Raw genomic sequence first — 25,549 nt, forward strand, 5'->3', positions numbered from 1 at the left:
CCCTGACACCGTCAGTGTTCCCAGCCCAGAAAATCTTGTACTTGTGTTCTTTGCCTGTGAGGAACCTAGCAGAACTTCCTCTCCATCTTACTTCTTGGATGCAATACATATCGACAACAACAAAGAATGAAACAGAATCCAAGGATACTAGTGATGATCTATGTCAGCAAATATGTTAGTACAAAAAATTATCAAAGTATATTAAATTATTTTGCTGTGAGGAAGCCTGACATTTCAGACGGAACTCTTTTGTTAGAGTCCTCTCTGAAATGTTAAAATTTTCTTGTTCCTCACAGGAAAATATCAAAAACCTCATTTAGTGATCACAGAATAAATATTTAATCGAAATAATTCCCTAAATAAAAGATAAAAATGATAAATTTTTTTTCATTCATAAAATTAACAATTTCCAGATACCATGCATACAGAAAAAAGTAAATATCTCATATATTAAATAGAGAACCTAAATTTCAGGAATAAGATATTTAGCAAAAACTTTATTTGATCATCGTGACTGATTTGTGGAGACATTTTTGCGGAAAACATTGAAATGTTCAAGATATTGCTGCACAGTGTCAGACGGACTGTATTCTGAAGTTAACTTGTTCTTTAAAGTTGCAGGAGGATTGTCTAAAATATTACCCATTACGCTTTGAATGAGTTCTTTCATTAAATTCCAGCAATCGTTGATTATGGCACATGGATAATATTCCACCTGATAAAAAAAAAGAGAAACAATAGTAATGAAAAGGAAAACTTCTCAAACAAATGTAATACAATGTTACAATAAAATATACAATAAAAACTAGAGAAAATACTTAATTCTCACACAGTACAACACAATACAAAACAAACCCTAAACAGCTTTAGTAGGTACAAGCATGGCTCTATGGTAAGAAGTTTGTTTCCCAACACATGATTCTGGGTTCAGTCCCACAACATGGCACTTTGGGCTAGTGTCTTCTCTATTTGTCCTCACCACTGCTTGATAGCCAGTGGTGGTGTCCCAGTAACTTAGCAGTTTGACAAAAGAGGCCAGTAGAATAAATACTAGGTTTAAAAAGTCCCATCTCTCAGATCCTGAATGAAACACTACATCGAATTCTAGAACTTCAACTTTGTGAAACGTGTGCATGCGTGTGTGTGCATATATGTGTGCACAAAGGATATCTTTCAGTTTCAGTCTACCACAACCACACTGACTCACAAGGGTTGGAATTACAAAGAAAAAATTTTAACTATTTGAAACAAAATATTACCAAATGAAAATCCAATATTCCTACAACAGAAACAATTTTATTTTACAGATGCAGGTGTGGCTGTGTGGTAAGAAGTTTGCTTCCAACTACATGATTCTAGGTTCAGTCTTACTGCATGGCACCTTGAGCATGTGCCTTCTACAATAGCCTTGGGCTGACCGAAGCCTTGTGAGTGGATTTGGTAGACGGAAACTGAAAGAAGCCCATTGTGTGTGTGTGTATATGTATATATATATATATATATACATACCTCTTTTATTAATCAGCATAACACAAAAATTATTACAAGCAACCACAGTGCCGAATCTAATCTGAGGAACTACAATTGCAAAGACTTGCTGTCCGTTAGAGGGTAAATGTCTTGAAAAAGGAATTGTTTATAGAGCTAAAGTGCAATAGATGGCTTGCAAAAATATAAAATTTACACAGGGGCTTTTATTCCCACCAAAATTCTTTCCGATACCCCAAGAATAGGACAGCAACAAGTCTTGCAAAATATGTCTGGCAACTGAAGGACAATGACACCCATCCTTTCAATATCAGCTGGACAATTTTGGAAAAAGCACCACCATATAAACATGGAGCTTGTAGAAGACCTATGAAATGTAATCTTTGCCTCTCAGAAAAGTTCTTTATCCTGTTGCAGGATAAACATGCATTAAACCAGGGACATGAGCTCATAAATTCCTGCTGGCACCCGGCAAGGTTCAAAATGTCAACCAATAAAATAGCGCATGAGTAAAACTTTTTTGACTTTTGGAAAATTTTGACATTCGCATTTGAATTTAGCTTTACATCTTATATATAGTAATTTTTGTATTACAATGCTAGTTCATATTTTGACTTCACATTTTATATTTTACATCCGACTTTTAAGAAAACCTTCAACTGTTTTAGAAATTTAAACTTGAGTTTCTCCAAGGTTTATTTTTTATTCATTTTTACTTATTTTTTATATATTTATCATCATTCATCGTTTAACGTCCGCTTTCCATGCTGGCATGGGTTGGACAGTTTGACTGAGGGCTGGCAAGCCAGAAGGCTGCACTAGGCTCCAATCCGATCTGGCAAAGTCTCTACAGCTGGATGCCCTTCCTAACACTAACCACTTCAAGAGTGTAGTGGGTGCTTTTAAGTGCCACCGGCATGAGAGACAGTCAAGCAGTACTGGCATCGACCATGCTTGAATGGTTCTTTTTATGTGCCACTAGCATGGGAGCAGTCAGGCGGCACTGGTAACAACCATTCTTGAATGGTGCTTTTTATTTGCCACTGGCACAGGAGCCTGTAAGACAGTAGTGGCAATGACTATGTTAGAATGGTGCTTTTTACATGCCACCAGCATGGGACCAGTCAGACAGCACTGGCATGGACCACACTCGAATAGTGTCTTTTTACATGCCACCGGCTTGGGTGCCAATAAGATGGTACTGTCATCAGCCGTAACAACAACTTCATTTGCCTCAACAGGTCTTCACAAGCGCAGTTTATTGCCCAATGATTGAAGAGTACTCTTAAGTGAGCTGCACTGGCATAGGCCACGATTATGGTCTCACTTGGTTTGCCTGGTCTTCTCAAGCACAGCATATCTCCAAAGGTCTTTGTCACTTGTCATCATCTCAGTGAGATCCAACGTTCGATGGTCGTGCTTCATCACCTCATCCCAGGTCTTCCTGGGTCTATCTCTGCTAGGGTGTGACACTTTTTCACACAGCTGTCCTCATCAATATGCAACACATGACCATACCAGTGCAGTTGTCTCTCTTGCACACCACATCTGATGTTTCTTATGTCCAGCTTTTCTCTCAGGGAGCTTACACTGTCATGTATGCACACTGGCATTACACATCCTGTGGAACATACTAGCTTCATTCCCTGCAAGCTTATGCATATCCTCAGCAGTCACAGCCCATGTTTTACTGCCGTGTAGCATGGCAGTTCACACATAGACATCATGCAGTCTACCTTTTACTCTGAGCGAGAAGCCCTATGTCACCAGCAGAGGTAGGAGCTCTCTGAACTTCGCCCAGGGTATTCTTATTCTAGTAGCTACACTCAGAGCATCCAACCCTGCTACTGTTATATTAATTTATTGTACTAGACAGTGTTTTATAATATGTTTGTATCCATATATACGTTATGGTGTATATATTTATCTTGATGTGAATATATATATATATATATATATATATATATATACATATATATATGTATGTATGTATGCACGTATATATACATGTGTGTGTGTGGGGGGTACATTTAAATAATAAGGGTGAAAAATCGAATATTAATTTGATTAATATCAATTTAAAACCAGTAGCCTGCATTGAGCGTAGGCCACCATGGTTCGTGATGCCGTTAGGACCAGAGAAGAAGCCGGCTCAACCCACTTTGGGTGAACGCCGTCACAGATACAAGTAAGTATATATATATATATATATATATAAATTTACATATGTTTATTTGTATGCATGTCTATATGTGTGTGTATTTGTATGTATGTTTGTATTTATGTAGATATGCATGTCATTTTATATGTGCACATTTGCAAGCTGAACGAAGTATCTAACATTCGTTAGATACTTTTTAGGAATGCCAACTTCCAAATCATCTTACCCTCTATCTCTATCTATTTTTCTCTTTCTCTTTCTAATTTTCTATTTCTTTTTTCTTCCTTTCCCTTTTTCTTTCTCCCACCATTCTCTGATTTTCTTTTCGTTTTCTTTCTCTCGCCTGTAACAACTAAGCTGTATAAGCACACACCAGGAGGTACTACGCACGTGCATGTGTGTGTACATGGATATATAAATATGCATTTGTACATATCTATGCTTTGCCTATATTTGTCTGTATATGTAATAGCCTTGAACCAATGCCAGTATATTTAGTGTATATATGTATATGTAGGTTGTTCGGTATGTATATGTATTGCTAAATGTATATGTATTTTAGGATGTTAGTTCTTTGTGGAAGGTTTTTTTAAAAATAGATATATCTTTTAATTTATTCAGGTCTTTTTTTCTTTTACATAATCTATTTTTGATTTAAGATTTTCTTCGATTTTTATATGATTTAAACTGTAATTGTAATTTCATACAACCAGTTATTGAAAAGACTGTTGATTGAAAGGACCAACAAAACAAAACCATTTTCAAATGTGTATCTATCAAAGTAATTGTATATTTATGCATATAACCATATTTTGTTCCATTTTAAACTAAACTGTCCAACGAACAGAAATGTGAAACTCTGAGTAACAGTTTTTGTGATATCTTTGCTGCTTTTTAATAAAGTGTGTGTGTGTGTCTTTATGTCTGTGTTTGTCCTCCCATCACTGTTGACAACCAGTATTGGTGTGCTTACATCCCCGTAAGTCAGTGGTTCAACAAAAGAGACCAATAGAATAAGTATTAGGCTTAAGAAGTAAGTCCTGGGGTTAATTTGTTTGACTAAAACCCTTCAAAGCAATGCTCCAGCATGTCCATAGTCAAATGACTGAAACAAGTAAAAGAATAGAAGAAAAAAATAATGATAAAATTATTAATTACCTCTACAAGGATACCTTTGACACTTGATGCTATTAATACAGTCCCAATTTTGATGAGAAAATCTCCATATTCATATCTTTGACCTTTAGATTCAATTTTAGATCCTTTCTTTTGTTGATAGAAACCCTTTAATCGTTGCATGAGGACATCAAACTGACTGTCAGCTACTAGACAATTGCCTGTGTCTAGAATGGCAAAACATGTAGCAGGTTGTTCACTGTTGTGTAATATATGAATCAAACGTTGAGTAGCTAGAAAACAAAATCAACACTGTAAATAACTAGGTTAACTACTGATATAATCCAAAATTTTACCCCCCACAATCATTAGGATGCAATTTACATTTCTCCAAGAAATTGTTTCCGAGAAATTGATATCTTCTTTTTACGAGTGTAAAGTCAAGTGTACTCAAGAGAAATCATCATCATTTAGCTTCTGTTTTCCATGCTAGCATGGGTTAGATGGTTTGATTGAAACTGGTAAGCTGTAGGGCTGCACCAGACTCCAATCTGATTTGGCATGGCTTCTATGGCTGGATGCCCCACCTCATGTTAACCACTCCAACAGTGTAATGGGTGCTTTTTACATACTACCAGCACAGATGCCAGTTATGTGACCCCAACATTGAACAGAACTAGGATTTCACTTGTCATTGCCTCTATGAGGCCCAATATTTAAAGGGTACTTTTTACATGCTCACCAGCATGGGTGCCTGTTATGTGATACTGGCATCAGCCATGACTATGATTTCACTTGATTTGACAGATCTTCTTAAGCACAGTGTATCAGCAAAGGTCTCAGTCACTTGCTATTGCCTCCGTGAGGCCCAATGTTCGAAGATCATGCTTCACCACTTCAACCCATTACTTCATGGTTCTACCCCTTCCAAAGAACAAATTCATAGATTTCATTCCAACTTTGATACAACCCACAATAGTACGTACTTCATTTTTTTAAGATGATGTGATGTTGTTGAGGAACATTTAACTCCTACTTCTAGGAAGTTGAGTACCATTCTAAACCTCATATGATTAACTATAGCATATAAAAGTATACAGCATGCCATTAACTAGGTGAAGACATAGTGTACCTGGAGCAGTGGTTGTTGCATGTAGTTACTTAAATGTCAACTTATTTCCCCCAAGACAACTCAATAATCATTGAACTGGAGCTACACAACAATATAAACCACTCGGCTTGTTACTCTCTGAGTTTCTCATCCTTTATCACTAATCAATTTATAATGTCCAGATAACACTTAACATTCTAGCATCTTTATAAAAGAAGGTATTTGCTTACATATCCATCTCCCCTCATCTTTACTGTGTCTCACTACACATTGTTCAACCTTTCTTTTCCCAAAACTGTAGCCTTCTCTCCCTCCCTATATTTTTCCAACATGCAACAACCTCACAAGACTTGGAGCCCAGCAAAGAAAGCAGCTGCTACCACTTCTCTTTCAAGTATGTATCTAGTGTAAAAAAAAAATAATTACAAAATAAAGTTGATTTAGAGGCTTAAGTCTGAATGTTAAATACAGTGGATGGCTGAATCAGTAAAGTATATGGTGTTAGTAATATCTCTTTTATACACTGAATATCAATTCCACTTTCAGAGATCGATTAGATAAGCACCATTCAAGTATGCAGATTTTACTGACTCTACCCAAAATGTGTAAACCCTTTTGAACACATCGTTCTAATCTAATAACTTCACCAAGAGTTACCTACTTTTGCACAGCATATATTTAAAAAAGAAAGCACTGAGTACAGAATGATTATATGCAATAATACAACACACAGTTAACAAAAACTACTGGATGCAAAGTTAACAAATTAATTAACCTGAGGCAAAATAGTAACTATAAAGTTTTCAGGTAACCTAGAAAGATTAGAATAACTAGGTGGGAATTAATGAAATTAATATATTAAATAAAGAAGTGAACTATAGTGGACAAAATGTTTTGCAGTATTTACTATATATTCACTTTGAGTTCACTTTGTCTTTCATCTTTCCAGAGTCAATAATAAAGACAAACATCCATCAAGTATTCCTCAAAATGTATAGCACCCTGAGCAAACATTAGGATCAATGCACATAATGAATTCTTTCAGGTTAATAATAGTTAGAGGAGAAACATTGATGTGATGGGAACTCTTCACAACCTTTTCTGTGCCCATAAACTAATTCTATTTGAAACTTCAAGATTAATTTTTTATCTATATTCTTTATCTATAGCTTTCAAAACAGATACCAAAGTACATCTCTCTTGCTTATTGACACTAAAAAGGGAAGAGGACATGTATATTCAGAATGATGTAGTCTTGCATTCGTTATACTTTAAAATATTAACAAGATGATCCTAGCTTGAATGCCTGTCATTATAGATCTACTCAATTAGGGCTAACCTGATACTAAATAATATCTAAAACTGAAACTTTTTTTAACACAAAACTTTCCTCAGTTATTAAAATACTGAATTTATATTACATAAAGCAATATAAAATGTAATATAAATGAAACTTACTTGTATTCGGAAGAGTAGACTGATATGTTTCACAATCAACATAAAAATTGCCAGCTTTAACAGCACCCAACAACTCTACCTGTTTTTGTAGGCTATCAACTATTTGTTGGGCACTTTTACCTTCAGGAACAGGATAGGAAAATACACTGAAAATAATAATAGAATTGTTTTTTGGGGTATTTAAAGTAGCATGCTAAATACATTGTCAGGGATAAATATTAAATATGAAAGACAAACATGAAGAATGTAGACAAAAATATGTAATAGACAGTAGTTTTCAGCAGATGTAATTGTCTTCTGTAGCTTCAAGTCATTTATTTATTTCAGATTGTTATATTTCGTTATATTGAAGTCATCTATATAACACACTTATTAGGAGTTACATGAATAGCTGAATTAGTTATTCCACCAACTTGAGGAGAAAGACTCTGTTAGGGGCCAGCAAAACTTGAAGTTGCACAGGATCCAAATCAAAATGTTTTGAATAATCTTGTTGAGTCTGGAAGTTGGGGCAGTACCCATGGCTTTCACAAGACCTTCTGGACTAGTGCTTCAGATGATCCACTGTAGGTCGCAAGAGAGACAATGAGCAAGAATGGAAAAGACTAGATGTAGTGATTAGTGAGCATTCTTGGTGGTTGAAAACATCAAGGGTGATGAGAAGAGGAGAGTTGAGTAGGACATGTATGTCTGAATCAAAGTGGGACAAGCCTAGCTAGCTCCAAGGAAGATAGTCCATTATAATAGAGGTAGAATAGGTAGAGAGAGAAGACAGTACACTTGAGGCCTGAGAAGAGACAGTGCACTGTAACAAAGTCCCCAATGAAAGGCTAAGAATGACACATCTCTCTTATTTATTTGCACTAAAATGGGAAGGAGACATGTACATCCAGAATAATGTAGTCCTGCATTCATTATACAGGGTTATTCAAGAAGAATGAACCGATTTCATTATGCAATATTTTAATAAGGAAAAACAATAGGAAACTCCAGGTAAGTCACAAGTATTTACTCACAATCAACTTTTATTTCCTGTCTTACAAGTGTTCGATGTGGCAACCACTTGCAGCATGGGCAACATCAATGCAATAAGAGAATTCCTCCCAGATGCATATCAGCATTCCAGAAGATATTGATATAGAAGGGAAATGGAAAAACTTTGATAAAGCATTCAACCAGACAGCCAAAGAAGTACTCAGTGGATCGTGATATGCTGATACACGTCTGAGAGGAATTCTCTTATCGCATTTATGTTGCCCATGCTGCAGGTGGTGACCACATTGAACACTCATAAGACAGGGAATAAAAGTTGATTGTGAGTAAATACTTGTGACTTAGTTGGAGTTTTCTATTGCTTTATTAAAATATTGCATAATGAAATCAGTTCATTCTTTTTGAATAACCCTGTACTGTAAAATACAGGATGATCATGCCTAAACACCTTTCATCATAGATTTGCTCAATCAGGGCTGACCTGGTGCTATACAATATCTAAAATTGAATAAACTTTTTCACATAAAACATTCCTCAACCCTTTTCTGGATGTGATCCAAGATGTCCATAAAGTTTGAACTTTCAATCCTGAACATAGCCAAGAAGCTGTTATCAATAAGGTATAGAACTTTGGAGTGTAAATGAGGTGTGATAAATGTCCAAAAGTTGGAAATGATGTCAAGAATTTCAGAAGTGGCTCAATCTTTTCCAATCATGCAATGGGGAAAACAAATTGAAGAAAATTAATGCTAACATGCTCAACCTTTTGAGATCGCTGAACTTAAGTTGTTGGATAAAAATTGAAGAAGACGCACAAAATAGAAGTTGGCAAAATGCTTTATCAGAGATTGTGTCTCGAAACACATTGTGTTTGGAAGGGACTTTCCCCACACACACTTCATAAAAACTCACACACTTTATGTATTCGCTTTGGTTATTTATCGTAATAATGTTTTAAAAAGGAACATGATAGCCATTGCCAGCCACAACAAGCAGATGAAATCACATCCCTGAGATTTGTACACTGAAATACAGCAGACATCAATGATTATATAGTTGAATAATCTTTATATTAAAAAAATTCAATATCAAAATGCAAGGAGGTGAATCAAAAATAATGGCAGTGTTAGAAATAATATACACTAGCAAACGCAACCGTCCCTTGGACGGTTTAAGTTGCTTTCGTGGTATCTTTTTCACCAAATAATTGAAAATACCGAGAAGGTTTATGTGTAGCACAGCAATCTGTTTCCGATTAACCTAGGAACGGAAAATCAAATTAAAGGCTGGTTATTGTGGAGGTCATTGCACTTTTAATGATCATAGAACATATAAGTTTGCAAGCGATGTAAAGTAGAGCTACTGAAGTGTTTTGGGAGTAGATTACAGATAATGACTACAAAATATAGTTGTTTTACATGAAAGCGAAATTTCTTGTCAGAAACAGCCACATAAATGGTGTGAGGAAATTGAAGGAAAATGTTGAAACTTCCCCTCTGCGAGTTTATGTTTTTCAAATGCAAAGGGAGCTATTTTTTCAGAGAGAAAAGCTTATAAAAGCCCCTTCATTCTATCTTCCCACATAGCATGCACATAAACTAACAACGAATGCTGCATAAAGTTAAACTGGTATGGAGCTTCCTGAAAGATACGTATAGCTTTTGCTAGTGGAAGCAAAACTCTTATTTAAAGGTTGATTCTTTGGGACGAACCATATGTGAGTGTTTAAAAAAGGCTAGAATGACAATACTAGAACGTATTTGAAACAATGGACAGTAGTCGAAATATCATAATGGATGGGTAAAGAAGCATCCTTAAAGTGAAACAACGGTATCAAAGGCAAAAAAAAAAGGTATCAACAAACAGAAGAGAGGGAAGGGGACATCACCTTTCAAGTAACTCAGAATAGGTAATGGTAAGCTTGCCAAAGTTTAATGCACTTTCAATACGTAGATTAAGATAGTTTGGTATTGGATATTCATCATGTATACGTAGTTTTCCTAGTCAATTGAATTACCGTCGTAAGAGGACAGCAGAAATAAATAGACAAAATCCTTTCACGTTTATAAAAAGATTAGTCACCGGCAGCTTGCTAGCGCTGTGGCTTAATAAGTTTATGCAGCTATAAAAAAAAAATCGATAATGCTTTTGCAGCAAAGTTGCAGCTCACAGCGATGATGTCATTTGAAGCATTACGTGCCAGGAAAAATTCAACATTTTTGTTTCATTTTCAAACTTTTTCAACCTTAAAAGCAAAATTTTGCATCGACTAAAAATGTGCATTATAGCCCTTTTCAAGGGCTACATGCAGATGTAATTTTTTTCCTGAAAAGGCTTACAATGTGATCAGAAAAAAATTTAAAAGAAAATGAAGGCAAAAAGCACTTGTTTTTTCACAACGAAAAATCTTTGCCTAGTAGCTTGAATTTCGCAACAAAATGCATGATTATAAAGCACAACAGCCCAAAGCGCAAGCTGTTGGGCATTAGATGCCAATCGCGCCAATCTGGAGGGGCTTAGAGCCCCCTTGAAAAGATAAAAAAATCACTCTTCTCATCATAGCAACCGATCTTTCCAGATGGCGAGTTTTAACCTACTCAACTCTCTGCCTCATCACGCTTTCTATGCCTGTGTCAATTTTCAGCTCGATCCGACCACTGGTCTGGCCGCCAACCTCTGACGTAGCAAAATGTGTACACAATTTTGACCCAAAGCTTCTATATATATAGATTAGATTAGTTATGAAAGTTGATCAAGTCGTCATTCAAAAGTGAACCATTCTGAAAGATGTTTTAGAACGTTCCAAAAACATTCATCTCCAGTTTTCCCATATTTTTCCCTCCAAAGAAACTCATCTAGATAGGATTCAATCATATTTGTATCAAACTTTTGAATCTACTTTTTGCATTTTTCCAGTAACATTCAACTGAGTTGGTATGTATGTTAGTTACTGGATCCACAAAGTTTTCTCTATGGTTCACTTTGAAATGTGAATACCGTAGTTCGATATCAATTTCAGCTATTCCATTGTATCCACTCCAACAATCAGAATGGATAGTCATTCCTGGTTTTATATACTTTTTGATAAGGGGGAGCAGAGTTTCAGAGGAACGATCATTCACAAACACCAAAAATCCTATTTTGTCTTCTCTGTCCCATCCTCCTCTCCTGTGGTATTCTGCCTCTATTATACTTTCTTTTGCACATCAAAGATTCGTCTATTTCGACGATGTGCCCAACTCCTCCAACTTGGTAGGGATTACATACAAGATGGTGACTTGCTATGTCTCTCATGTATTGATACCAATGTATCACAGTTGCTTCTGAAAGACCTGCCACATCACATGAGATATTTATGGAGACTTTTCTGGACCATAAATACATCAGAAGAATAAAATCTTGGGAGTCATTTTCAGCTTTGTGTGTAGGGCATCAAAAAATCTTTCCTTCCTTATATTTTATCAGGCTCATCTCCTTATTACAAGAAGAGCATTTTGGTGTTATACAATTCAACACATTCTTCTCCTTGAGAAACAAATACACAGCATCAAAACTCTGAATGTGAGGCAAAATATCATAGATCATTTTGAATACACTGACTACTAGCTTGTCCAAAGAATTAAATCAACTGTTTGGTTGACCTGGCTAGTGCAGATACACACATCAGATAGAGAGATATATCTGACCAAAGCTGATTCAAAAGTATGATGGGAGTTTGATACAAATATGATTGAATCCCATCTAGATGAGATTCTTTGGAGGGAAAAATATGGGAAAACTAGAGCTGAATGTTTTCGGAACATTCTAAAACATCGTTCAGAATGGTTCACTTTTGAATTGACGACTACTTTTGAGTTAGTAAATAACATTTTATTTCATTATTTTCACTTTTCTTAATGACTATTTTTGAGTAAGATTTTATTTCAATTTCAAAATTTGATTTATCTTCATTCATTCAGTTGGTTGTTTGTTTAATAAGAAAGAGAGAGATCCCCCCCACCCTCTGATTTACAGTTTACACATATTTATACATGTGGAAGGTTTTTTTATATAGTGCTGACTAGTCTACTGACTAGCATGTGTGCGTGTGGTGCATGCATCGGGTCCACTCTTCTTAAGTAATACCAAATTAAGTACCAGTGGAACACTGTGATCAATGTAATTGACTAGTCTCTTCCCCAAAAAAATTTTAGGCCTTGTCTCCAATAGAAAGGATAATCAGTGCTACCGAGGGGCACTGCCTGTTCGAGATAAACTCTACCGGTACGGAAGTGCTGCCAACCGAAAGTGTACTCAGGACGACGAAACCGTTCTGCACGCACTCGTCCAGTATTGCTGACCTGTGGGTTTATGTCGAACAGCTACTGTCACTGAATCCATAGTGAAGATTGCACCGCTGACCTCCTTTAACTGGGAGTGCAAGGCAATTTTCCTTTGTCTAGTGGCTGTAGCGAAAGAGGTGGTATGGTGGACCTGTTTGAAAGGGCTGAAGTCAGACACTTTCCTATTTGGCCAAGGCCTCATCAACTTTTTCAAGTTCTACTTGAAAAGGAAGATGAGAGTAGAGAGGGAAGTGCTGTCTTGTAGCAAATTTATTGAAAGGTGGGTGAATGCGAAGAAAATGGCCAGTATGAACAGACCAATTCTGAGATTACACTTGTAAAAAAGAAGGTAATATAAAAGGAGAAGGGGCTCTCTACCCCTTTTTGACCAGACTTCAGTGGCTTTTATGGGTTTTTTCACATGTACCCTTTCAAAGCGCCTCCCCCTATTGGGAGTTTTATTTGTTATATTTTTCGCTGTTCTTAATGTTTACAGGGACCTTTCTTTTTCGCAAAACCCTTTGTACTTTTCGTCATCTTTGTCCTTGCATGTTTTTTTTTTTTTTATGTTAGCCCTTGTGGCCTACAAACCAGAATTTATTATTATCATTATTACTATTACTATGTGGCGGACAACAAAATCATTAGCACGCCTGGCCAAAATGCTTAGTGGTATTTCGACCATCTTCACGTTCTGAGTTCAAATTTCGCCGAGGTCGACTTTGTCTTTCATCCTATAGCAATCGATAAAATAAGTACTTGGACTTATTTTATCGATCACTAGGAGTTGAGGACTTGGGTCGATGTAATTGACTCATTCCCTTCCCTAAACTTGCTGGCCTTGCATCAAATTTTGAAATTATTATCATTTTGCAAGAATGTAAAACAATTGAATATTGGTTCCAAATTTTGGCACAAGACTAGCAATTTCGGGAGGGGCTGAAGTCGATTACATTGACCCTAATGCTCACCTGGTACTTCTTTTATCGATCCCGGCGGCATTTGGGCATTGTACATAAAGCCAGAAGAAATGTTGCTATGCATTTTGTAGGTTACCGCGCCACTGCCAGCTCGCCGCCTTACATTTGAACAATTGTCTTAATTGCGATATTATTTATAAGCCAACAAAAACGCGCGCACAAGGAGAAAAATACCTGTTCACAATTAACTAAGCAATATATACAATGTGCAACAATTTTATTCCATAAATATTTAGCATCCAAATTTTAAAATTATTGCAAAATGAATTATATAAATTTTAGCAATTAAAACTTAGAAAATTAATGCAAAACAAACAGCACTTACCACACAACACCCATGTATCTTGTTTCGATAACTGTAAACCGGGACAGTTCAAAATTTGAAGTTCATTAAAATAATTTCGGGGAATTATTATTTAGATAATGTTTACTCGAATGCCTTGAACAATTAAAATGCAAGGAAAACAAGGATTTAAGATATATATGTTACTTTTAACATATTTTAAGCTATACTTTCTTTAATTTTAAATTCAAATTATGAAAGCTATTGAGATTGCATCTAAAATTTAATCGTCGATGCTTGTAACGAAACTGCCGTAAGTCTTTATTTAACGTCTTATGTTTATTGACTATGTAAGTTCCGCATATAATAAATTAAGTTTTCTTTAAAGAATAGTAATTGAATACAAAATTATTTTATAATATTTATCATGTAATAATTTATCATGAAATAATTGTTGGGAAAATACTTTTAAAATTTATTAATTAATTTTTTAAATACTACTCAGCAGAAAATAACTTATATCATGCGCATGTGTGCTTCATTAGGAATTGGCGGTGTTCCACTTTTACCGACTTTTGTGAATTTCGTGTCCAAATAACTATTTAAAACAGTAACCATGGCCGCGGTAAGTATAAGCTTTATATAATTTTGATAATTAAACAATAAGGTTCTTATACATTTGAGAAAGTTTTTTTTATATATATCTTTACGGAATATTTGTGTTTGCCAAATTCTAGCCTTCCATCGTGTTCATTCAACACTATCTTTGTATGTCTCTTCACGAATTTAATATTTATGTTTACAGTATTTTTATATTGAATATTCTATTCCATATATGTGTATTACAAAGCTTAAAACTTAATAAAGATCGTTAATGGAGTCATTGAAAGCGGCGGTCAAAACACTGCGGTTTTAAGTTATATCCTTTTACGTTCTGAGTTCAAATCCTGCCGAAGTCGACATTAGCGTTGAACCTTCCAGGGTTCTGCACGCGTACAGAATAGCTTCGATAAAAATGATTGTACAATTTGGTGGATGACAAAATATTCATATTCAACTAATAGAAACTGGATGATGACTATAAAGTTCCGCTGTCCAACATTAGCACAAGGGAAGAACTTTTTACCTCGTATATACATTAAGGGTAATTGTTCAGTTTACATTCGTAAAATCAAAACGTGTTGTTGACAATATTGGTAACTTTGATTTTAGTTTCAGTTGTTTTTGTTTTTTCTCAGTTCTTGTTTATTTTACATCTTTTTTGAGACGTACTTTTAGCTGCAATGAAAGGAAAGAAGAAAGCAAGTAAGAAGTGATAGCTAAATAACCAGTCAGAAATACAGATTTATATGTGAGAGATACAAATAGATAGTTTTATAAGTTGAGTATATATTTCCTCCAAAGCGAAGCTAGAAATCAGTTGTAAATAACAGATAAAGCTGACGAGGGGTGACACGAGTGAGTAAAGTATCATACCGTGGTGTGTTAAGTTATGTCCCCTTACTTTTTTCACTAACCTAACCTGGACAATTACCTACCCTCAGGGGTTGGAATAAGCAGGTGGGTTGGACATTTGCTTAAATTCTTATAAGCGGGTGGGTGGGAAATCGGTAATTGTACAGTGGTAACTATAAAATTTTAAAATTTTCAAAGTTGCCTCCTTTGATTTATTTTAAAACCAGTTATTTATTCTCGGGTTCCAAATAATAGTAGGGTACTGGAATAAGCCGGTGGGTTGGATATTTACTTAAAGTCATATAAGCAGGTGAGTGGGGATCAGTAACTGTATAGTGTATGTACGAAAATTAGGAAGAAGGTATCTTAAAGCACATATAACGACACAACGAAGCAAAATAAATTAAGAGGTAAGTGAAATTAGCACATACCTGTGCTTCAAACGTTCACTTTAGTTAAGATATACATTTGGATAATAAAATTAAGACATTTGTTAATTGTGGTAATTATGGGATTTTTTTTTTAATGCTGTGGACTAAACAGATATTGATACAAACAACATGTCTTAAAAAGAAAAGAAAAGTAAAACAATGAAATGAGTATAATTACCATTTCATGAACTTGCAGTATTTATTATACTATACATAATATAACAGCACTCTGTAAATAGGTAGATTATAGACTCGTGATTTTTTCGTCACTGTCCCTCTGCAGGTTTCTCGCTTTTGATATTCGCTTCTTTACAGATCGCCGAGCTTCACTGACAGTTGACATGAGTTTGCTTCGATATGGCAAGAAAAGTGTAGAGGTTTTGTTTTCATCCTTCTGTATTTTTTCAAGGAACAGGGCATCTTTATTACCCTGTTCATCACTACTGATTCGTGCAAGAGAGATAGAGCCTCCCGTCATCGTGTTTGACCGACCATGCTTTGGCTCCTGCGAAACCTCCATGGAGATTTCTCCGGGTGGGTCAATCACCACCAAAATATTCCCAGATGGCTCACTTTCAGCAGCTTTTTCCTCAATGCCGTCACTATCAAATAGTTTTGAGCTTTCAATATTGTTTGCAAGCTTAACCCCTTTTGGTGGAATTAAGTTCTTAACGACTCTGAATAGTATTTGGGCAGGGTTTTGACATCAACTATAGACGAAATTCTCGCATTGAGAGAACGATGAGGTGAATGATTCAGTCTGACACCTTATAATCTTCAGAACCATCAAAAGCTTTTGTAGCCCACATCAACTTGAAAGCAGCTTTGACATCAATCTTGCAATCTGCATGTGCTTGATGTAGCATTTACATCATCTCAGATCGATTGGGCGTGAGTATTTTATTCAGAGTTTGAACTATCTTTTCTAGCATCTTTGCTTTCTCTATTTTGTGATATTTTGCTTTCAGTTGTTTGTGCATATGCGTGTTATCAACTTGAACAAATCCAGTGATATCACTGTCAATGATGACCAGTGCATAACCCTTTTTCCAGAGGGTATCTCTCACCTCCAGCTTCAAATACACCATGTAATCACTGAGCACATAAATAGCAAAGTTTGCATGTGAAAACATTGAATCGGTTTGGAAGGTTTTTCAATAGTACAGAGCAGCTGTTCTAATCTATAAGAACCTTTAGGAAACCATTGATATTTCATTGTAGGCAGCGCATTCAGTAGTGGTGGTCTTTTTGCAGTTCCTTTAAATACAAACTCTGGGATAAGATTGATTTTGGTATCGTTGCTAATCTGGGTGAACACTGATATGTTCCCTAGACAAATGGTGGTTTTCTTTGACGGACATATCTTGATTTCTGAAAGATAAGGTAGCTTGTCCGCTGCTTTCATTCCTTTGATAATTAGGATCTATTCCAAGTTTGTCAAGGAAATAACAATGCACACTTCATATGTTCTTCAAATTATCCTGAATGCACTCAACACATTGCACTTTGGAGATTGAAATGCATTTGTTTGGAAATTTCAGTGATACCCTATACTTTTTTTGCCAACCTTTCATCCAGCTTTTTGAAAAACAGTTTTTCATCAGTTGATGTGTCTGGGTGTTGGCAAATCCACTCCTCATAAAATTTCTCAGCCTATAATAGGAAAAGAGCTTGTGATAATCTCACATGCAGCAATGTTCTAACATTCACAAACCATTCAAACAAGGCATCTCTCACGCCTGGTGCTTTTGTTTTATGACCTTCTCCAGCGACTCTGAAACGTTTCTTTGGATTTATTTTCAGCGCTGTCAAGTTCAGCTTTCAAATACTTTTCATGGTAGCATTTGACTACTTTAACAGCAGAATCAAATGGTCAATCAGAGTTTTTGATACTGGCTAAATTCGATTAAAACAAATGAACTGCTTTGGCGAGACATCCCTGTTTCAGGGTGTTTGGGACATGGCGTTTCCTTTTAGCATCCCAATGAGTTTTCCCTTTCATTTGCTATAATTCAAAATCATATTCCTTTTTGCATTTATTCACCATGATAGCAAGTGCTTGCTTTTCTCCTATAGAATAATTTCCATGTCACATCATGGAATACTCTTTTCTGTTCCATGATGTTATGAAAAAAAGTTCAAAGAGAAATTACTCATGTTGTTAAATCCTTATTCTGTAAAAAGCTTGTCCTGTAAGCATAAACTATTTATCATTGAAGTTCTTATTTTGCATGGAATTTGTGTTGATGATTGGTAGTGAAATCGATGAGAAATTGAAAATGATTTGTTGACTATAGTGTGGAATAGCAGTAAACTCTTGTGTATGTTACAGACTGGGGCAGTTGTCCAGCCTCAAGTTTTTATAAACTCTGGCTGGTTGTAAAGAATATTTTCTGACAATTTCCTTGTTTTCTATGTATCCTGAAGCAGGTGTCTTGTGTCTCGATATGATTGATCTTCTTAAGGTTGAAGGGGTTATCAATGCCCTGAAATGTTGAAGGCTGACGAGCAGGAATGTTGGCTACATATATTCTGTGAATAAATATTTTTCTTCTATGTGTTATGAAAACAAATAGAACACTCCAGGTTTTCTTCCAATTCCTGTCTTTTTTTTTTTTTTTTTTTTTTTTTTTTTTTTTGGTCATGCTGATTCACAATTTGTGTCAGTCAAAATAATAATGGATTCCCCAGGCTTTGCTTTGTACTAGTAATGGGAATCAGTTTAATCAACTTTCCCCTTCCCTTTAAATTGCTGGCCTTGTACCTAAGCATCAGGCAATGTTCCTTGAAGCATAGTTATGGCCCATTATGTTCTGAGTTCAATCGCGCTAAGGTTAGCTTTACCTTTCATCTCTTTGGGGTCAATAAAATAAAGCACCAGTAATGTATTGGTCCGCTTTAATCCACTTGTCCCTTTCCACAAATTGTTGACAGTGTGTCTAAATGAGAAATCATTATTTAAAATTTTCTAGGCTATCACCCTTGATTTTTTTTCCTAAAACCGGAATTAGTTATTTAGTTTATATATCCTATTTATTTTATAACATGTGGCATTACTTGTATTGTTCGTTTTTTTTTTGTCATATATATTCTATTCTTTTATTTGTTTCAGTCATTTGACTGTGGCCGTGCTGGAGTACTGCCTGTAGTCAAACAAATCGCCCCCAGGACTTATTCTTTGTAAGCCTAGTACTTATCCTATCGGTCTCTTTTGCCAAACCGCTAAGTTACAGGGATGTAGGCACACCAACATTGGTTGTCAAGCGATGATGGAGTGGGGTACAAACATACATATATATACGATGGGCTTCTTTCAGTTTCCATCTACCAAATCCACTTACATGGCTTTGGTCAGCCCGAGGCTATAGTAGAAGACACTGGCCCAAGGTTCCACGCAGTGGGACTAAACCTAGAACCATGTGGTTGGTATCAAGCTACTTACCACACAGCTATGCCTGCACCTATATATAATATTTTTAATGTGAAATAAAATTTCACCATAGATAGATTAGCAAAATTTAATAAGTGGGGAGGGTTGGAGTAAAAGTTGCGGTGGGGATCAAAAAAATCTGAAATATTAATAAGCGGTGGTAGTGGAAAAAGCACTGCTTAGTGTGGGGATGGGGGCGATATTCAAAACCCCAGAGTACATTGATATATGTTAAACTGAGGGGTGTTTTTTTTTTATTATTTTAGCTTAAATATTCACTTTTACTTTCTTAAACTACCTAGTGTTATTTAATTTGGTGGCCAGCAAAGAATTTTTTCGTCCATTATTCAATGCAGTCTTCATTTATGTTTGTTTGTTTTTTAGATGGTAAGGTGTGATTTGAGGGGGTATTTGACTAGTATTTCTTGCAGGCTGTGCAGTTTCCTTTCAGTTACATTTATTAATAGATTTCAAAGATCGAAAGATTACTTGGTAATCTTTCGATCTTTGTGCATATAAAATGGCAAAATCACCAGTGATACAAACTGGATTAAAGTATAACTGAAGTTTTTTCATTCAATTGCAAAAGAACATGGTGTTCTATAGAGAGTAAATATTGTGCGGTGCAAGGCACTTAAAAATCTTTTTAAAACTTATTTACAGGAACAACCACAGAAACATATTCACTGCAATTATCTGATACACTAGATATTACTTTCTGTATCATTTTATTAATTTTTAAAAGGATATAAAATAAATCAAATGCACTTTGATTATTTTCTTACATGGAATGCCTTTCAGTTCTATTTCATTACCAATCATTGCCGATTTTTAAAGTTTAGAATTTTCTGTTTCTCTTTGTAAATAAAGCCCGAATTTATACTTTATCACATGATTGAGATTTTTTATCTTACTTAACACAGTTCTTAGCAATCTTATTCAACAACATAAAATTATTGATTGGAAAGAGAAACGAATAGGGTTTGGGGGGGGATTTCTTTCCCTTCATTTCTCTTACTATACCTGCGGCTCTCACAATGGAATTACAAAACAAAATGGTTCTCTTTTTTTTTTTTCTTACATTCTTGCTCCTATTTCCATGTCCTTTTCCATAAGGCATAGGGGCTATTCCAAAACTTCTCAAAGTTTAACCCTATAACAAATTGTCGTCTAGAACAAAATGAAGATTGAGCATGAATTTCCATTTTAAGTCTGTCTCATGACCTTTGCATTTCTGTGCTTACCCGACAGAGTGTAAGCACCCTGAGAGAAATGTTGGACATAAGAAGCATCAGATATGTGCAAGAGAGATGACTGTGCTGGTATGGTCATGTGTTACATATGGACGAGGAGAGCTGTGTGAAGAAGTGTCACTCCCTAAGGCCCTTCAATTCCAGACCTTGCTTTCACATCTGAAATTTCTTCTAGTTCTGGTAGTGATTAAGCTATAGGAACAAGGTCATCTGCATAGAGGAGCTCCCAGGGACAACCCATCTTAAATTCCTCTGTTTTTGCCTGGAGGACTATGTTGAACAAGAGAGGGCTGAACTGATCCTTGGTGTACTCCTACTTGTACCCTGAATTCGTGCTGTACTCTTTGCCAGCCCTCACATTACTGACAGCATCTCTGTACATAGCTCTTACCAACTAGATAAGGGATCAGGGGACCCTGTCAAAGGCTTTCTCCATGTCAACAAAAGCCAAGTACAGAAGTTTATCTTTGACTAGGTATTTCTCCTATAGCTGCCTTACCAGAAATATAGCATCGGTGGTGCTTCTCCCTGACACAAAGCTAAACTGCTTCTCATCTAGACTAACTCTCTCCCTAATTAGTCAGGCTATGACCCTCTCTGTGACTTTCATCACCTGATCTAACAATTTGATACCTCTGTAATTATTTCTATCTAAGGCATCACCTTTACCTTTGTAGCAGTTGACTGTGATGCTGCTGCACCACTCATTGGGTATGACTCCTTCGTGTGCCACCTGATTAATTCTACAAGTGACTAGACCATAACCCATACTACCAGATATTTTAAGCATCTCAGCGGTGATTCCCGTTGGGCTGGGGGCTTTCCCTGTCTTCATATCCTGTATGGCTTTGTCTACAACGCTACTGTATATTCAGATTGCTGGTCATTCTGTTGGATCAACATTAGGTAGGCTCCCCTTCTCACGTGAGTTCTCTACATTTAGTAGCCTTTCATAGTGGCACTTCCAAGCCTCTTTCTTTGCAGAGTCACTAACTGCAAGTGAACCATCATTAATGCAAACACACTTCTCTCCCACAACATTGCAATTTTCCCTGGCACACTGTCTTACAAACTGAAACATTTCAAGCCACTGCTCCTCACATTGCAGAACATTGGCAAACTTCTTTTCTGGTTCATCCCTGGCTAAGTATACCTGCTTCCTAGCTGCCTGATATAGCTCCTTGCTACCACCAACCTTCCAGTCCTTCCACACATGTTTCTTTGCTTTAATGGCCCTGTCAACTACATTGTTCCACCACCATGCTATACTAGGTCTGGTTGGAACTTTACATCACCCACAAATTTGGTCCGTGGCCCTCAGTAAGTTGTCTCATAGGAACTCCCAGTTATCCTCTATATTGCAAATCTGTAATTCCTCCTCCTTCTCATCAAATACTTTGCTTAAGATGTCCCTAAACCTCTGACTATTCAGAGGATCCTTAAACTTCTTGATCCTTTTCTAAACTGGCTTGCAACTTGAAATCATTCATGCCTGCAGTTTAAAGTCACTCTCAAGTAACCTATGCTGAGGGGTGGGGTAATTTCACTTTGCTATATAACAGCATATGTATTTACTTTTGCTAACTCCATTCTACATATAAGCTCCTCAGAGGTAAATATGCTTATATTTAGAAATATGTTGATTTAAAATTTTGTTCTCAGTTGTAACTTAGTTCTTGTTTTTGCTTTGTTTCTTTTCTTTAGACTATGCCAATTAACCCCAAACCATTTTTAAATGGCTTAACAGGAAAACCAGTCATAATAAAATTAAAATGGGGCATGGAATATAAAGGTTATCTTGTATCTATAGATGGGTACATGAACTTACAGGTAAGACTGTTTTCCCATTCTTTGAACTGCAATACTAGTAATTCACCAATTGGTTTTAAAAATCAAATGGAGAACAAATGTTTTGTAAAGAATGTAAAATTCCTTACACATGTAATTCTCCATGTTATGTAAGTGATTACAATTTGAATAAGGCCTTATTAGTTTCACACCAAGTCATAGTGGTAATCACACCATGGCATAGTGGCAATCAATTTGATTGTTATTTAGTCCTGGATCATCACTGACAGCAAATGTATTATTAAGAGCAGCCTCAACAAATTCCATCTGACCCATGCAAAAGTGGATGTTAAAATGATAGTGATTCCAGTCATGATCATAGCAAACATTTCCTATTCAGGATTACATTATCTCTGTCTGCCTTTCCCACACTATAGGGTTTAATTTAATGGAAATTTGGCTACCAATCAAGTTACCAGATAGAAGTTTGGCTCATAATTGTATTGATTGAACAGTGGCCATATGTGCTCTTTTATCAGTATGAACACCTAAGAGTGCTAAAAGGTTCACCACACAAATTTTAATTATGCATTGTTCTCATTGTTTACAACAGTGGATTATACCTACTCGTGGTACATATTAAGGCGGCGAGCTGGCAGAATCGTTAGCAGATCGGGCGAAATGCTTAGCGTTATTTCAGCTGCCGTTACGTTGTGAGTTCAAATTCCGCCGAGGTCGACTTTGCCTTTCATCCTTTTGGGGTCGATAAATTAAGTACCAGTTAAGCACTGGGGTCGATGTAATCGACTTAATACCTATGTCTGTCCTTGTTTGTCCCCTCTATGTTTAGCCCCTTGTGGGTAATAAAGAAATAGGTACATATTTTGGGTTAATTCAAACAAATTTAATTGTAGATTAGCTCTGCTCAAGTAGACCCTATCTTTTCAGAGGTTTTAGGACTATTGTCTAATGTGACATTTCCTTATTTCAGACAGTAGTCTGAAGATTTGGCTGTTATTCCCAGCAAATTGAGTGACCATGTAGTGGCTTTCCAATCAAAGTTCTGTGCCTTGGCTGTGGTAACTGAATCCAACTCTCAGTCAGCTAATAGCATCTGAAGTTAAATTTGTTTGTTGGTAGGTTTCACTGTTTCATAGTTCAGGCTATTGAAAATTATAAACTTTAAGCCTTGGGGTGTTTTTTATTCCCCTTTAAGAAAGAATGTTTTTTTAGAAAATGTTACTAAAGAATAATTTTGATATTCACAGTTGGCCAACACTGAAGAGTATATTGATGGAGCATTAGCTGGAAATTTAGGAGAAGTGTTTTTGAGGCAAGTCACTTTATATTGAATTGTTTTATTTTTTAATTACTTTATACATTTTCAATTAACCAAAGTGTTGTGGCTATCATAGACTGTTGTCCAGTCTTTATATACTAGCTTTACTCTCAAGATTGCTGGTGGCAATAGAATCCACTCACACTTGGATATCAAGAACTAAATTCACCTTCACACTACCTGTCTCACCACCAGATAACTGAATAGCCAAGTATAAAAACTTTTCAATTTACTTCAACCTAACAAAATGGCTGAACCTACGTGTCACCTTTGATTACTCTAGTCTCCTTCAATAGCACACAGATAGAATCTAGAAAAGTCTTGTACTATACTCAACATAGCATGAACAATACCAAATTAAAACTCATGTTTTAATTTGGATGTTCTTTATGGTAAAGGACAGTTGAAAAAAGAAGTTGTAAATGATCCAAGTAATTATAACATTTGAAAGAGGCAGATTTAAAGTGATGGAAACTGATCTCGGGCTAAGCCTCATAAAAGAAATGAGTGGCCATGACGAGCTTCATCTTTGAGACCTGTGTAAAAATGATGACATATACAAGATGCAGGTTGTGACATTACAGAGGTCATTTTGTAACCATGTGGTATGTGTCATGCACATACCTTGGGTAAGTGGTTTCTACTTGAGGATCAGGCCAGCCAATGCCTAACATTTAACCTGTTTTTCAAATAAGGGATGTTCGTTCCATTTATCTTTGAAAACAGAGAGACACAACGTCAACAAACATCACTGGCGTGTGGCGTAGTAGTTAAGAGTGCGGACTACTAACCCCAAGATTCCGAGTTCCATTCCAAGCAGTGACCTGAACAATAATAATAATATCGTAAAGTACCTTAGGAATGAGAACCCAGGTTTGAAATTTCCCCAAGACACCTGATGAAGGCTGGAGAGTATATCAGACGAAACGTTGTATTAACAACTAACAAGATGAGTACAAATATCCATCGAATGTAAATAATGTACATAATTCTTCATCTCTTAAATATAGAACTGTATCACTGTTTCTAGTTCAGTACTTTTTCATATGAAGTGCAGAATGTAAATATTCACACACACATAACATGCTTCATACAGGTTTTGCCTACTAAATTCACTCAAGGCATTGCTCAGCCTTGGGCTAGAGTAGATGACACTTAATATGTCACAGTAGGACTGAACCTAAAGCTGCAAGGCTAAACTAACTTCTGAATCACTCTTGCAAGTGTGAGTTTATCTTTGGTAGCTTCACGAATTATCAGTAATTAATAAGAGAATATTTGTTATATATTACAATCAAAAGTTTGCAAACTTTGATATTGCTTACAGTTTCAACTTTAAAATATATGTGAAATTTGTTGTTTTTAAGAGTTTTTTTTTTTTTAAACTTTAAATCCAAAAGTTGCATTTTGTAATTTTTTATTAGTTTAAAGTTATTCCATTCTATATTCATTCTGAATTTTCTTATTTATGTATTTTATATATAACTAAAGGAATTTCTTTCTGATTTTGACATAATATTTTGTTTCAGATGCAACAATGTTTTATATATAAGAGGAGTAGAGGAAGAAGACGAAGAGGGAGAGATGAAAGATTGAATCTTTTTTCATTATTTTGTCCATAAATTCATTTTTATTTCTTCTTTTAACTTTGTATTTGTTTATTCTTTAATTGCATTAATCTCAAGTTCATGTAAGGAAAATTTGACATCAAAGAATTGATAATGAGGAATTTATTTTCGTCCCCATTTTCAAAAACATTTCTATAATAGAAACAACTCTCCATATGGTTTTTCTTGAAAATCTATTGCATATTAGGCTGGTGGAGGTTATTGCTCCCCTTTTAATGATATGGCTACATAGTAGTTTGTTTACTATAACATAGATGTTCATATTCCTACTGTCTTTGCATTCAATTTTCCTTGCTTATCAGATGGAAGTTTA

At 35.8% G+C, this 25,549-nt stretch overlaps 2 protein-coding genes across 2 annotated transcripts; one reads left to right on the forward strand and one right to left on the reverse strand.

Moving 5' to 3' along the window:
* Window positions 1–477: 477 nt before the first annotated feature.
* On the reverse strand, window positions 478–14,253 carry LOC115213885 (mediator of RNA polymerase II transcription subunit 20). The gene is made up of 4 exons (XM_029782856.2): window positions 13,955–14,253; window positions 7,335–7,480; window positions 4,808–5,058; window positions 478–715 (listed from the first exon to the last, which is right to left on the reverse strand). The coding sequence occupies exons 1-4, from the start codon at window positions 13,966–13,968 to the stop codon at window positions 506–508; spliced, it is 621 nt and encodes a 206-aa protein (XP_029638716.1). The 5' UTR covers window positions 13,969–14,253; the 3' UTR covers window positions 478–505.
* Window positions 14,254–14,399: 146 nt separating this feature from the next.
* LOC115213071 (small nuclear ribonucleoprotein F) lies at window positions 14,400–25,254 on the forward strand. Its single transcript, XM_029781986.2, has 4 exons — window positions 14,400–14,537; window positions 22,186–22,311; window positions 23,538–23,602; window positions 25,138–25,254. Exons 1-4 carry the CDS (start codon window positions 14,529–14,531, stop codon window positions 25,202–25,204), a joined length of 267 nt encoding a protein of 88 aa, XP_029637846.1. The 5' UTR covers window positions 14,400–14,528; the 3' UTR covers window positions 25,205–25,254.
* The last annotated feature ends 295 nt before the right edge of the window (window positions 25,255–25,549 follow it).

Source organism: Octopus sinensis, linkage group LG1 (assembly GCF_006345805.1).
Source record: "Octopus sinensis linkage group LG1, ASM634580v1, whole genome shotgun sequence".
Lineage (NCBI taxonomy): Eukaryota > Metazoa > Mollusca > Cephalopoda > Octopoda > Octopodidae > Octopus > Octopus sinensis.

Coding starts and splice junctions, on each gene's coding strand:
- LOC115213885 (XM_029782856.2), bottom strand. Junction 5,059..7,334: donor GTCTACTCTTCCGAATACAA/GTAAGTTTCATT, acceptor TTTGTTTTCTAG/CTACTCAACGTTTGATTCAT. Junction 716..4,807: donor TCAAAGGTATCCTTGTAGAG/GTAATTAATAAT, acceptor TTTTTTTATCAG/GTGGAATATTATCCATGTGC.
- LOC115213071 (XM_029781986.2), top strand. Junction 22,312..23,537: donor ATGGGTACATGAACTTACAG/GTAAGACTGTTT, acceptor TGATATTCACAG/TTGGCCAACACTGAAGAGTA. Junction 23,603..25,137: donor TTAGGAGAAGTGTTTTTGAG/GCAAGTCACTTT, acceptor ATTTTGTTTCAG/ATGCAACAATGTTTTATATA.